This window comes from Podarcis liolepis (assembly GCF_965112155.1).
Source record: "Podarcis liolepis genome assembly, chromosome: 6".
Classification (NCBI taxonomy): Eukaryota; Metazoa; Chordata; class Lepidosauria; order Squamata; family Lacertidae; genus Podarcis; species Podarcis liolepis.
Genome location: NC_139559.1, coordinates 39044343 through 39059544, shown reverse-complemented (window position 1 = coordinate 39059544; position 15202 = coordinate 39044343). Strand labels below are relative to the sequence as shown.

At 41.6% G+C, this 15202-nt stretch overlaps 1 protein-coding gene across 2 annotated transcripts in view; it reads right to left on the bottom strand.

Annotated features, from left to right (window-relative positions):
• PLXNA2 (plexin A2) overlaps window positions 1-15202 on the bottom strand; it is a 400950-nt gene that overhangs the window by 103163 nt on the left and 282585 nt on the right. For both annotated transcript variants that reach the window (XM_083508745.1, XM_083508746.1), the window contains exon 13: window positions 1723-1874. In XM_083508745.1, the coding sequence (XP_083364871.1) occupies window positions 1723-1874 (152 nt within the window). The remainder of the gene's footprint in view (window positions 1-1722; window positions 1875-15202) is intronic.

The following is a 15202-nucleotide window of genomic DNA, read 5'->3' as shown; positions in this document are numbered from 1 at the left end:
ATTTTCTAATTTTCAGCTGACATTTTTCTTAGTGAAATAAATGAATTGACTCCAGCAGAGGCCTATTCGGATTAAACTGCTGTCACTGCCTCACACGCTTAACAAATGGCTGCCTGCATCCGGCAGCACGGCAGGACGCATTCCAATTGGAACTGGGAGGAGGCTGAGTGCAAACGGCAAGGTGCTCATCAGGAAAGTTGCTTAGCAAAGCAGGAGCCCAGGCTTGGAAGGAACCAAAATGCTTAATAAAAGTTTTAAAGGGTTGTTTAATCCGCAAGATAGAAAGAAAGAAATTCCAGCCTCTCGGTTCTTAGTTGGTGCAAGACAGCCCTAGATCTTTGGAGCGCTGCTGATTTATACTCGCCGAGAATCTGGCCTGACAGGTATGGGGCTTTCCTTTGTGCAGTGCTGTGGAACGCGAAAGGAGGAAATGACAGGAATATAGAACTGTGTGAGGTGTTATGCGGGAAGGTGACCCCAGAAATCATCTCAGCGCCGAGGCAGGGTTAATTAAGCATAAACTATTAACTGGAGTTGTTGCCCTCTTCACCGCCACACACAATATGCTGTTTAGGTCATGTTGGCCTTAAGAAAAGCAGTATGGTTTTGCATCAGACTGTCTAGGAGGAATCTATTTGCACCCTGAGAAAAAGCCTGTAGGACCATACAACCTCAAAATGCATGTGCATGAAGGTTTTGAAACAGGACCCCTTTCTAACCATAATTAGACTCCCAACCAAATATTAAAATACAGCCATGATTCCTTCACCTGCATGCTGTTGACATGCAGAGTTTTATATGCAGAAACAGAAGTTAACTTTTGTTAAGATAACCTATACTTGGAGCACATCTTTAGTTGAAAGGTATTCACACTGAGACTTTGTATAAAATATGAAAGCTTATTAAAGGAAGCACATTCCTGATAGGAGTTCTGTTGTCCTATATAGTTGGAGAAGCCATGCTTGTCCCTTTGTTCACAGAAGATGGACTTGGAATGAGGTGGTGGTGGAGAGAGTCTAATAATTTCAACCAGGTGAAAACTGTCACTTAACTTCACAATAGCCATGCCTTATTGGTGATGCACTTAACATAATGAGATGTTCACATTCACCACCCCCTCGGCCCCCCATGGTCACAAGGGAAAAGTACACAAGTGCTACTGGGGTGATTTAGACTCTATATGAATTCAAATGGCAAAGTCATTAAAGACACCAGATACTATTTCTATGAAGAGCGCAGGTTGGTACTTTCTCCTGTGTTATAAACAATAATCCTTAATACAGTTTCATAGTTTACATTACACTGGAGTAATTGCCAAATACATCTTTAAAAAACCCCATCAACCCACAACTTGTGATTTAATCGGGGTCTATTTGATCCCAATATAGGAGAAGTAAAATGCTTTTCACACATGTAAGAGGGTTACATTGGGTCCTGCACATTACATTACTATTACATTTATTACAATCCTAAAGCAGCAAATGTCACAGCTTATACACTTTTCCCGCTAATGCCTCACCCAGGCGTACAGGTTTATCCTCTTCAGATAACCAATTAGGATTCCAACTTTTAAATATAATCACCTGCCATGTTGTTCCTCCTAGCATAAGTATACTCAGTTGTACTTTCCCCCTTTGTTGCAAGGGGTAACAGCATTTATGCTAAATGCTGTAAGCGATTTTTAGCTCGCATAAAGGTTCAGGTGGTGCCACGTCAACTCACTGTTCGGCAATAATGTACTGCTCCTCCAATGGTGTACATTCCACACCAGCCACTTGTACGTTGTGGGCGATCTCGGAGAAATCAAGGCCAAGGTTAACACCACGAATTGTAACTCGTGTTCCTCCCTCTGGTGGGCCTGACACTGTTAGGATCTGGTGAGGGAAGCAGAGCACAGGGTCAACAATAAAAACAAACTACCAGTATATCTCACAGAAAGCCAAAAGCTGTATGGCCACACAAAAAGGGATTGGAGCTGCATGTGTTTGTGTAGAAAGCCTAGCTTTAAAAAACAAAACAAAAACAACCCCCCACCATCTATTGTGAATACTGTTTCAACAACTTTGAGCACACTACAGTACTTCTAGACCCCAGTGACCCATCTAGAAAATGAGCATACAATTTAGGAGCATAAGGTGGCTAAAGTAATGTATGAAACCAGAGAGCAGGGGCTGGGGAAATCAATTTGTCATTAATTATCCTTGTCAATATACTGTTGTTAGTTTGTGGTACACAAACCACCATCTTCTTAGGATTATGAAATCTGTTGTTTTTTTCCAATGATGCTAAATATTCAAAAATTATCTCCCCACCACAATAACTTTGGTGTGGTATACTAGAAAGCTTAGGGGGGGGGAAGGTTATGGACCAGGTATCATTATGCAGGTAAAAGCAATTCTCCCTCCTGTCACCCCCACCCAGAAGAATGCACCCCCTGTTTGGTATAGATATGTGCAAAATCACTGTTAAAAAGGTGCATGAAATTGCCTTTTAAGATTTGGACAGAGCTGCTTTTGTCCAAATGTAAAGCAGGATCACTGCAGGGAGATTAGTGCCTATTTAATGAGTTACTAAGCAAAGATACCTGGAAATGAAGCATTAACTGGAACAGAATATTCAGTGAAGTGTAAGTTGTTCAAGACATCTGCAGTGTTTCCAGGTATGAGTAATGAGGAAATCTGCCCATCTGAATATACTCAGTGAACATTACAGTAGCAGAAACAACTTAATGGCCTGTGACTGTGAAAAGTCTAAATACACAGCTGAGTTATACTTTTATTAGGACCAATGTAAATGCCACAAAATGGTGAGCAAACACTCAAGTTCTCCAGAGCTCTTCATCGGGCTAACATTAAGCAAAATAGAGGGAACAGGGAGGAGAGCTGGCTTGGTGTTGAAGCATGAAGCCTAGCCTACATTTAGCCTTAAGGCAGCTTATAAGAGGACGCTGCAGACTGACTGCACAATCTAAACCTTGGGATTGAGAGAGTTTGGATTTGGTGGATCTTGGGCTCTCCCAACTGGGTCTCAACTAGTGTAAGCCCCTCATCCCAGCTCAGCAGGGGTTCAGTTGGCTAAGCCAGGGTTGCTCCCCCAAAAGGGGAAAGGTGGGGGGTGGGACAGGGCAAGGAGAGACTTACACCTCTTCGAAACCCCTTGGCAGCTTCCTCACATGACCTAGCAGTTTAACGTTGGCTTTCTATAGCTAGGCTTGCTCTGTTAATTGGATTATATGCTGCTAGGATCCAGGCAGGCATTACTAAGGGCTGTTGGGTCAAAGAAGCAAATAATGGTTGATTCCCCATTTTGAAAATGTAAAATCTAGCAGTTATCCAAATTTGTCTCCAGTTTTAAGCAAAACACACAGATTCCTTGTGAAGGTAAATAAAGGGGGAAATGTTCACCTTACAATTTTAGCTTGTGTACTAGATAAAAAGTCCATAAAAGTCAAATTAGGTGGCATTAACTAGTGGTTTGGGGGCATAGAACCCTGAAAGGTTAATGTGACATTTTTGTTGGTCCTATAAAGGTATTTCCTGATTGTAGAATTTGATTCCCCTCCCGCCAACAGACCAGTTTGAATCTCTCTACTTTGTGTGTATCTTGGAGAACCCTGAATTGCATTGGTCAAAAGTAGGATCCTAAAACTGATTATTTAGACCAATTTATTTCTGTAAAAGTTAGTGGATCTCCAGTCAGTTCATCAATGGAAAATAAATTCTATGCAAGTTATACTACAATTCCCTGATAATAACATATTCACCTAATAAGAGATAATAAGACTAACAAAGATTGAGGTGTCATTCCCAAACTCCAAATATATATGATGCTAACTCACAAAGCAAAGGACTAACATCTTACAGCCCTTTATTGACATCTAGTTGCTAGTATATTATGTTTTTACAGTATAGTGCTTCTAACTCTTGTGATATAGTTCCACATTTGAATTTTCTCCCACATTTGTAGAGGTGATAAAGTTATTTTATTAAGAAGGGAAAACTGAGATTCTCACATTTTCAGCATGTAGTATTAAAAAAAACAACAACTGAAGAACTGAACAGATTCCCAGACATTTCTATAATTTTCCACTGCCTCTACTGCTTGGCAAATTTTGTGGCTGTCATTTTATGAACTAGGAATAGGCCAGATTTTGAGGCACTTTCTGCAAATAGTTGTGCTTCCTTTTGCAAAGGGGTGTGAAAAATCACCCCAAAAGTTGAGTGTGTTTCACTGGGATGAATGTGTGGTGTTTATTTGTTTTACAAAGGGACCATAAAACAGACTATAGCTAACCCCCTCCAGCACAGTATTTGGTATCATCTTAGGATACATCTGCAGCACTTGTGTTCCTGTCTGGTTAAGGGGTGTGTGTGTGGAGGGGGGGGTGAGTGTGTGTGAGAGAGAATCTTTATTCCTTCCAGACCATCATGTATTTGTTCACTGCAGCAATACTGTATAATCAAGAAGCAGTAAACACACATGTAATATGAGTAAGAGAAGACCCAGTGAATATAAGATTATTACTTCTCTCTGTCTCTCTAATGCCATCTATCTGCATGGTGCTGTATAGAGCAACATAGGCAAAATAAAAATAAAAATGGGTGGGATCTCTGCCCTAAGGAGGTTACAATAAATTTTAACAGCAGGAGAGATAACAAAGAGAGGGAAAGGATGGGAGGAAATGAGAAAGCAAGAGCTTTCCATATGATCTCATGCAGCAACTGTGAAGGTAGAAACTTAAGAATTAAGGTGTTATTTTACTCTGTTGTACTTTATATGGCTATGTAATATATAATATGACCCCACACCAATGGACCGTAACTCCAGTATATGTTTAAATATAATAATTCAACAGCTGTGCCAATTGCCACCTGTTTCTTGCACAGCTGTGGGAGGCCAGATGTGAAAGTTAAATTCATAGCAATGTGAGATATTCACAACATATCCTTAGAAAGTGTCACTAGCAATCCAATCATTCCTTTTAGCCTTTGTTGTTGCATTTCCTCTTGCAATTTTCACATGCGCTCTAAACACTGCAAACCCACTAATTCTGTCCGGATAAGAAGGCTGTGTCGTTTACCTTAATCACTCCTAGCCCAGCATCTACATCTCAGCTTCTGAATCATGCCCTAACAACCTACAGGCGTGGGAGGCAACCTCCGTACCTACTATGGTGGAACACAAGAAAGCTGGTGGGAGGCTACAGCTGGTTGTTAGTGGCAGAAATGTCTGCTGGGAGGTTTAGGACTGGCTTTTTATAGACTTTTATAAAAGCTACTAACCTTAAAAGGCTTGACAGTTACTTTGGAGAACTTCATTAAGCTCCGCTTTGGACAGGCACTGAATGTTAAATACCACATTTTATTAGGGAGCAAAGCATTCACACCTCCTTAAATGTCTTTTGGAAATACTAAAAGGGGGAGTTTACTTCATGACCTGTCTATTTATAGTACACCTCTGCCACAAGCACTTCAGCTCCTAGTCTAGGAAAAGGTACCCTCTACAACAGGGGTGGGCGGACCACAGCCATGTCAGATTCACTAGGACCGTAAGATCTACCCAGCAGAGTCAGATGTAAAGGATACATAGTCAGAATGAAACATCAGGTTGTCTCTAAGCACATTCTGAGCTGAAGAAATTGCTTTCAGTTCAAGAACTGAACAGAGGTCCCAGCCTTTCACACAAAAGTATGCCTGCAGACACCTAATTTAGGTGGGGAAAGTCAATTTGTTGTTCCTGTTGATAAAGCAATTGCGAACCCTGATCTACTGCAAAGCACCCAGAGATTTACCGGTAGATCCTGATCTCCCTTCTGCCTACCACTGATCTACAACCACCAACCATCTCCAGTACACCATTGCCTAAACTTCAGTGCACTGTGCTCAAATTATAACCTGAGTACCACTGTGTACTGACTCTCCATTCCCACTACAAGTTGGTCTTCTAGCTCACATATGAGTGCCATGGGCTACATGCAGCCTTTGGCCAACTTCTGTGAGGTATACAGGAACTCTTCCCACTGCTTAGCTCTAGGAACAGTGGAGTGGTGCTCCTATGACAACACTCATCAGCTGTTCCTATCACACCTGTGCTTTCTTCCTCTTGCTGTCCACCTGATTGGTGCTGGGAGTAACTGAGTGTTCTGATGGGATCTAGACACTCCCAATGACTTCTTTGAATGCAAGCCTTCCTCAGTTCTTGCCCTCAATCAAATCACAGCCAAATCCAATTCTTTCCACTCTCACTTACGTTTCTTAATTTTCCTCACTTCACTTCTGCTCCTTTATTCTGCAAGTCTAAAATCATATTATTTTAATGCAAAACACATCCCAAGATATAGTTGACTGTGCAGGTACCATTATGTATAGGGCTGCATTGTGTTCTAAAAAACACTCCTTTCTTTCTCTTGCCTCTGCTTTAGTTCCCATCCTCCCCTCTGCATTCAGCCCTGGGACTAAAAGCTTTAATCTCTTCACCGTGTAGCGTCTGTTACACTCCTGCTTTCTGTAACTAGCACTCTGCAGTGTGTCTTGTATCATTTTCCTTTGCAAAGCATCATGTGTCTACAAAGGACACGATACAAAAATCAAATTGCATTATATTATACTAAGCACCGTTGAAGGCCTGCTGCTGCTAATGTTTACAAGTCACCCGTACACTATGGTTCACAATTCTTGACAGTTATTTCCCTTACATCTGTATGTTATTTTAAAAATGCATTTGCTGCAGCATTTGCATCACAAACTGAGGTGCTTTGCCCCTCCCATAAAAATCCAAAGCTTTTACACACACACACACACACACACACACACACACACACACTTACTTATTTATTTAGATACTGGGAACGTTTCTTATCTGACTTGAGTCAACAAAACCTTACTACAATGTCAAACAACGCAGTGTGGCTTTTCTGTTTTCCAAATGTTTTGACCTGGAAAATACCCGAACCAGACTTCCCATTCGACCTAGATTTTAGTGGCCGCTAATTGAACAGTTTTGAAGGAACTGTGTCACAATGCAGCCGCGGGGTTAGAACAGATGCATTCAATTAATTACAGCTGGGGAAATTCAGTAATAATCACAGAAGGCAGCAAATACTTAAAGGGTCCAGTTATATAGACCTCTCTAGACATAACAAGACCAGGCCAAAGTCCAGCCAGCTGCCATGTCTCTGGTATCCAAACTAGAAGCATTTTTTATAAAGAAAAAGAGTAGCTTTTAGATCCTATTTGTATGTAGATTCAAGGTAAATTATATGAGTTGGGGCCAACTTCAGGTTTCTTTTGGCATTACCATATTGACATAAAACCGGCCACACAGTTGCTATCCTTTTACTATAATCCTCTACCTATAATATTAATTAATTAATTTCATTTATTTATATTTTACCTTTCAGGTAAAATATAAATAAATGATATAAATAAATAAATTTCTTCTAAGGAACACCAAACTACAGCTCTAAAAGCCACAATAAGTAAGATCAACATATAAAAATCATCAGGATCCTTCTCACGGGGCAGGTGGTTGTAGAATGGCTCTGTGGTTTGGGAAGGGGAAGGTCCAATTGAACCAGGCTCTGAGGTGGTCTTTGCCTGTTCTTTCTCTCTGAAATCCTTCCCACAGGACAACTGGTAAAATGGGGTGGGAGAGCAGCAGGCTCTGAGGTGATCTTTGTGACATGGTTATGGCCTACTCACAGCTTCTCTCTTCAAAAACTGACAGTTTGCTCAGCTTCCATTCCCTAGAGGCAAAAAGACCATTGTAGCTCCTTCTAAGTCCCAATATACAAGCTGGTTTTCTGGGAAATTGAGCAACTCCTGCAGTAGTTAACACCCTAACAGTTGCACCTACCAACTTCTAAAAGGCGAGAACAGCACATTTCCATCTGACAGGTGGCTCTGTCCAGCCAGTCCATCAGAACCCAACTTGAGTCAACAGCCCTTAAGAATTAAATGTTCCCAACATTTCTTTGCCACTTTCCCTCCAAAATGCTGCACTGCTTTTGAGGAGAAACCTAAATTTGTGTAGGCATACCTTTCATAGGCTACATTTTTATTTTCTTAAAGCACCTTTCTGCCCCTTCATGTGGCTAGTCCATTTGGATTCATGTGTGCATCAGTGGGATTTCACAGAGAAAACCAACCTATCTTGGATTCCTGTGAGAGTTGCATGACAATGGGATATTCTCTTAGCCTCCCCACAAAAGTATTTGCTTTGCTCCCTTGGGGTTCAGAACAAACATAAGGGGAGTATGGTGGAAGGCCTACCTCAGCCCCCCCCTTTCACAGCTGGCCTACACAGATTGGCAGTCATAACAGAAGAGGAAGTGTATAGCCTTCCCTTTACAACCTTTGCCTCTTTCCCTCTCCCTCCTGGAATCCTTCCAACAGGACAGGCCTGAGAGGGTGGAGAAGGGAACGTCTAGCTGGAACTGGCTTTGAGGTAGCCTTGACTGGCTCCCTCTGGCTCCTGGAATCCTTCCCACACATCAGAAGTTGGTACAGCAGCAGCCTATCACACAGAAATTTAGCGGGCGGCGCTTTTCCTAGAACAGAGATAAATGATGGAAAAAACTAAAATTCTGTGTGTCAGGCTGCTAAAGGCACAAGATCAGTGGTGTCAGAAGATGTTAATTAAATATGTCATAGAAATGCTTGCTCTGGGTGAGGGGAGGGGTGTTATTAGCATCAGCAACCAAATTACAGCCAGATCATTGTAATTATCATCTATATTTCACTTTTCAGCTCTGATCCAGCAAAGCATGTGCACAGCAGTCAGAGATGTGCACACAGAGCCCTTTTAAAAAGCTGCAGCTGTACTGATGATTGGTGGGTAAGGGGGAGAGAACGGAATTGAATCCAGTCCCCAGGTAGCAGATCACTGGGATCCTAGCTTAAAAAAGAAAAAGAAAAAAAAATTGTGTGCCGTAGCTATGAATACTAGATTGAGCTGGGAAATCACATGAATAGCACCCTGCTGCATATACAATTCCCTATCCAGATAGGGATATATATGCAGAGCCTTTTTCTATTAATGCATAGTCCCTAGTTAGCTGGTGTGTTAATACACAAGATGCTTAGTAATCCTTACTGCATTCATCATTGCAACAAAGAGGAAAGGGAGGAGGGTGTTTCTAGGACAAACCTCCAACTCCTGGAATTTGCTACTTGTGAGTTCTAATCCCAACTCTGCCAGCATGTCACAATGCTCCAGCTGCTTCTGATATTTAAAGCCCTTTACAATCACTGGATAAAAGAAGCCACGCAAGGCAAAGTATTATATTATCATTATGAAGGTGTCAGTCAGGAGAAGTATCTATGGGGACGAACATATATTAGGAAACGTCCTCCAATGGTTCTCCTCAAAGCCTGTCATCCAAGCTCCAAAATATTAATTACCCATCACAAGGCTTCGCTGATAATAGGAAAAACCTTATTTGCCTGCCCAGAAACTAAAACAGGAGTTATTTTAAAAACATTTTCCCTATAGGACAGGTGCAGAAGAGGAACTGAAAAGCAAGACTACATAAGCACACATGTGTTATAAGTCAGACCATTCTCCACTCTAATGGGCAGCAGCTCTTCAGGGTTTCAGACAGGAGACACCCCCAGCTCTAGCTGGATATTCTAGGGATTGAACCTGAAACCTTCTATATGCAGCCTTTGCCCATGACTCAGTTATGCTCCTGTACCTCTTAGTTGGGACGCGGGTGGCACGGGGATGTGGGTGGCGCTGTGGGTTAAACCACAGAGCCTAGGACTTGCCGATCAGAAGGTCGGCGGTTCGAATCCCCACGACGGGGTGAGCTCCCGTTGCTCAGTCCCTGCTCCTGCCCACCTAACAGTTCAAAAGCACGTCAAAGTGCAAGTAGATAAATAGGTACCGCTTCAGCGGGAAGGTAAACGGCGTTTCTGTGCGCTGCTCTGGTTCGCCAGAAGCGGCTTAGTCATGCTGGCCACATAACCCAGAAGCTGTACGCTGGCTCCCTCGGCCAATAAAACGAGATGAGCACCGCAACCCCAGAGTCGGTCACTACTGGACCTAATGGTCAGGGGTCCCTTTACCTTTACCTTTTCTTCTTAGTTACCTCCCATCATCATTAATTTAGCTCAATCCTGTGGTCTGCTGTGCAAAACAAACAACTGGATAGAACTGGGTAAATGGGCCAGTACAGCCTTGCAGGTCATGATGTTGCACTGATACAGTACAAGAAACAGCAACTAAGCAGAAACTTAATTTCTGCAGCACAATTAGACTGCAAAGACAAAAGGGGGTAATATTCCAACATGTGGGTACCAGGACAACATAAACCAAGCAGCACCTCTTCAGCAAAACAAACATAACTGACACACAGCTGCCATTGCTGTGCTGTTGCATGTACCACATTAACACAGACACCATCCCACTGACATTCACAAGTCCATACTTTGCAAAAGGATGAGAACAGGTGCCGTGTGTGTGTGTGTGATATTTTTAGAATTTTGTTTTGAGCATATTATAATATATTCCAAGGTCTCGGAACAGCACGCGAGAGAGGAAAGAGGGGATAAATAAAATCAATTAATCACAGGTGGGGAAAAATGAGCCCATCAAGTCCTGTAATAAAAGCCATCTTGAACATAATAGCACCGTATCTGACAAAAGAGGGGAGGGGAGAGTTGCAAAGTTGTGGCCTTTCAAAGCTATACGAATAAAATACGCTTTTTGTTCCATGGTTATATTTGTAGCTGGCTCCATCCCAGTAGATGAGCCCAGCAGGGGCTCAGCACATCCACGGAGCTAGTTCATCAGCCTGGCATGATCACTCCTTGTCTCTGTCTTAGCTGATAGTACATTCCAAACCTAATTGTTATCTCAGCAGAGCAACTCCATTATTCAGCCTGACACTCCTCCCCGCACAACCCCCGTTAGCTGTTTGTTGCAGTGATGTTATATTAATGAGGCCTGCAAATAAATGAATAGGAGATCAGAGCACTGCTTGTTCATAAGGAAGCTGATTTTTTATTTATTTAATCACTGATGCTGCGGGCAGCAGGGGAAGATTTATGCTGTCAGGGGGGGCATGGGATAGATCCCAACGATGCACTGTGTGGATGGAAAAGATTTCATGTTAACATGTACACTATTATTGATTTTTCTTTTATGTCAACAAGTAAAGATCCCCCTAATCTCCACTCCCCATTGGCTCATTACTGTTTTAAAAAGCTTACATCTCCTTGATCTGTTTCCAGTGTTTCTCAAACTTGGACCTCCAAGTATGTTGTTGGACTAAAACTCCCATCATCCTTGGCTAGCAGCATCACTGGTCAGGGATGATGGGAGTTGTAGTCCAACATTCGCTGGAGACCCACATTTGAGAAACACTTCATGGAAATAATAGTAATCTTCCTCTGATGCAATTTCACCCTCTTCCTCTATTTTCCAGAAAGTTCACTTGCAGTCCTATACATTTTTGAGGGCTGGTACAGCACTCCTGGATAGCTCAGTCAGTAGAGCATGGAACTCTTCATCTCAGAGTTGTGGGTTCAAGCCCCAGGTTGGGCAAAACTTTCAAAGCATGGTTTCAGAACCTGGGTTAAATGGGAATCCTGAGTAGCGCTAACCATATCTAATGATACTGCTGGAGTAACGCTTAACTGACGTTAGACTAGGAGTTCAAATTAGTGCTCCAGAATGCAGAGGGTGGGGAGAGATTTTGCAATCCTATGGTTAAGAAACAAAATGCTACATGCGTACTGGTGCTCAGGAGTATGTTCTTAGTTCAATGGTATGAACTCATCAAGTATCTATGCCTGCACATAGTTAGACTGCATAAACTGGCTGATTAAACTTAAGTAGCCTCACTGTTTTTCACTCATGGAAATCACTGATACAAATTACTATCTACCATGAACATTGAGAGTTGATGAAGAGGAGTGGCCTAAGATTTCCCTAACTCTAATTTGAATTCCTGTTAACAAGGGGTCTTATGCTCCCCCCAAACAGAGGCTAAACCATTATGCTTTTCTCTTCCACAACAGTCCTATAGGCAATCTGAAATCATTGTAACACATAGTAGAGTCCAGTACAATTCACAAAACAATCCTATACATGTCTGCTTGGTAGCAAGTTATATTGCTATCAGTAGGCTGAAACCAAGTCATTGTGAGAACTGAACAATTTCCACATGTGCAACAGAACTTTGCATCCCACCTCTACTCATTGTAAACCCCACAAGCATGTACACAAGCACACCCACCCAACAGATCTGGTCTCGGGGAAGGTTTGTGGTGTGAGGGATATGCAGAAGAAGAAGAAGAGGAAGTTCTGGTGTAAGTACAGAAGGTTTTTGACTTGTGGAATGGCTTTGCTGGATGCAACCCTATGGGCCTTACTCTCAGGTAAGTGTTGATGGAGCATGTTTCTCAGTAGACACACACAGCCTGCACTATTAGCCTGCACATTCTGTCTTATGACCATGACTAAACTGAGAATAGTCAACATCAAACCAGGTTTTTCTATCCTCACTTTCTCTGTTTGGATTAACATCCTGTCTGATTAAGAATTCCAGAGAATTAATTAAAGTCCCAATAAAGATATTGTAGGTTTTGAAATTTAACTCAAGGATGATATTGGAGAAACAACTTGGCCAGCATTTGCTGTGAGATGTTTCTTTGTTGAGTCTAGGAATTGCTTTTGCCTTCTGGTTCGCTTGAGGAAAGGAAGTGAAGTGAAATCTCTGATTTCTGAAAATGTTATATCTGTCTGAATGTTTCATTTGGAAGGAAAAATTGTTCTCAGATCCCTTTTCTTGCTCCTGGTGACTTGCAACCCCCAGGTCTTTGCACACAGCACAGAGATCTTTGTGAGAAGAACAACTTTAAAATGCTGAGAAGGCAAGTTTGTTTATTTATAGAAGGGCTCAAGGTTTTGATTAAAAATAAAAAATGGAAACTAAACCCCTTGGGATGAAAATAAAATGCACTAAGCCCATCAGGTTGGCAGAAAGGGCGGGTCTTAGTGTCACACAGAATCAAGCTGAAAGAGAGGAACATTGCTTGGTTCTAATGGCTGTAGAAAGGAGATGAAAAGTTCAGTCTTGAGCAAAGAGCCAGCATAATGTCTGTGCTTTGCTTAAATACTATTGAAAATGAAAGGCTGTGGCTAACAAAGCACCAAAAACCTAGTGAATATGGAATACCAAAGTTAGCTAAATATATTTTCACACATGCTTGCATGTTGTACTTTCAGAGCAACAATGGGGGGGGGGCAGGGAGCTTTATTATGTAGTCCCTGATTATGTAGAGGGGAAGATCTGCAGTACTATTTTTCAATAATCACTTACAAACACAATATTCATTTTAATAGTGGAATGAGCTTCATAATGGTGTGAATGTTTGCCCATTTGTTTTGCCATGGATTTAAAAAACCCACTGGTTACGCTTCTTGTATTAGTCAGCCATAAAAGTAAATTAACATAATTGCCTGGGTTTTTGCATAATTGCAATTTATATATAACATTTCTATCCTACTCTGTGCCTCTGTTAATACTCTATTTATTATTGCTATAATTGTATTGATACTTTATTTTTCTTTAATTATAACCTTCTTTGAGAACAACTGTTGAAAAGGCTATACATTTGCCAAACAAACAAACAAACAAACAAACAAACAAACAAGAACATAGAGAAACAAAGACTGAACCACTTTGCTTATGAAACTAACAAACATCTGAAGTAAACACTAGGAGCCAGGAAGTCCTAAGTCATCAGTTGCTACTTGTCACTCCCCTCCCCCCTAGAGCTCTCGAGGAAGCTTAACAGCAACAAAATTGATACCAGGACTTAGTGTGGTATTTCTCTGGAAATGCATTTGATCTATATCCAACACCCATTTTGGTCTATCTAATACTCATTTTCTCCACAAAGTATCATTTTCATTTAAAATCAGTTATTTCAATTATCCTAGATTATTCTTCCTGCCATTTTAGTATCCTTGGCATGTGTGTCTCAGTTCCATGTACAGTGGTACATCGGGTTACATACGCTTCAGGTTACAAACTCCGCTAACCCAGAAATTGTACCTCGGGTTAAGAACTTTGCTTCAGGTTGAGAACAGAAATCGTGCTCCGGCGGCGCGTCAGAAGCAGGAGGCCCCATTAGCTAAAGTGGTGCTTCAGGTTAAGAACAGTTTCAGGTTAAGAATGGACCTCCGGAATGAATTAAATACTTAACCTGAGGTACCACTGTATACATTTGAGTTTTTGCAACCATTCCCTCTTTGGTCTCCACCTCAAGCAATAGCAAAATATGTACTATAGATCAACCTCCCTACCCTGGGGCCCTTCAGATGTTTTGGACTACAACTCCCATCATCCCTGACCCTTGGCCATGTTGGCTAGGAGTGATGGCAGCTGTAGTCCAAAACAAGGCTGCTGCAGATGTTGCAGGATCTCATTCAACAAATGAGCTGATAGGGCTTTTGAGTGTTGACTGGTGTCTCTGTGTGACATATAAACAGTATGTGCTTTCACAAGAGCTCTCAAGTCGGGATTTGGGGATGATTGAGTGAAGTTAATTGAGACTCATTTACTTAGAATAAATAGGTACCATTTCTTGTCAAAAAGTAATAAACTGAAGCACTAGGAGTTGTTGTTTTTAACTAACAACCCATAAAGAGGGTGAGGAGTGATTCAGGGGAGCTTAATGAGGAATGTGGGAAAAAGTGGTGAAAAGAATATTCTGTTCAAGTAGCCATTCCAGCCATTTGTTCAGCCACTGCTCTTCAGAATGAGCGAAAAGGAAACATCTTGCAGTACTTACTGAGAACTCCACAGCCAATTGTTCTTTGCAATTGTTATAGGAATCCTAAGGTTTCATATATATATATATGAAATGTTCATAAATGTACAAGGCAAACACATGTGCATAAGTATAGTGTCTGAAACAGTACAGGAGAGCAATCCTGAAGCCATTTTGATTCTCCCAAACTGACCTCAAATATTCCTCTGCAAGGAGGAAGGAAATGGGGAAAGCTTTCCAGTTGTCTTTGGACTGTAGGGGCATTACACTTCCCTTTGCAAATACAGTCTGGCAAGTATCTGTTAAGCTGAGCAAACTATCAATTTATGTAAGAGATTTGGGAACTAAAGTATTTACCATCACAAAAGAATGGCCAGACTGCCCAGGTTGAGCAATGGTTGACCATTATCAGGTATCCT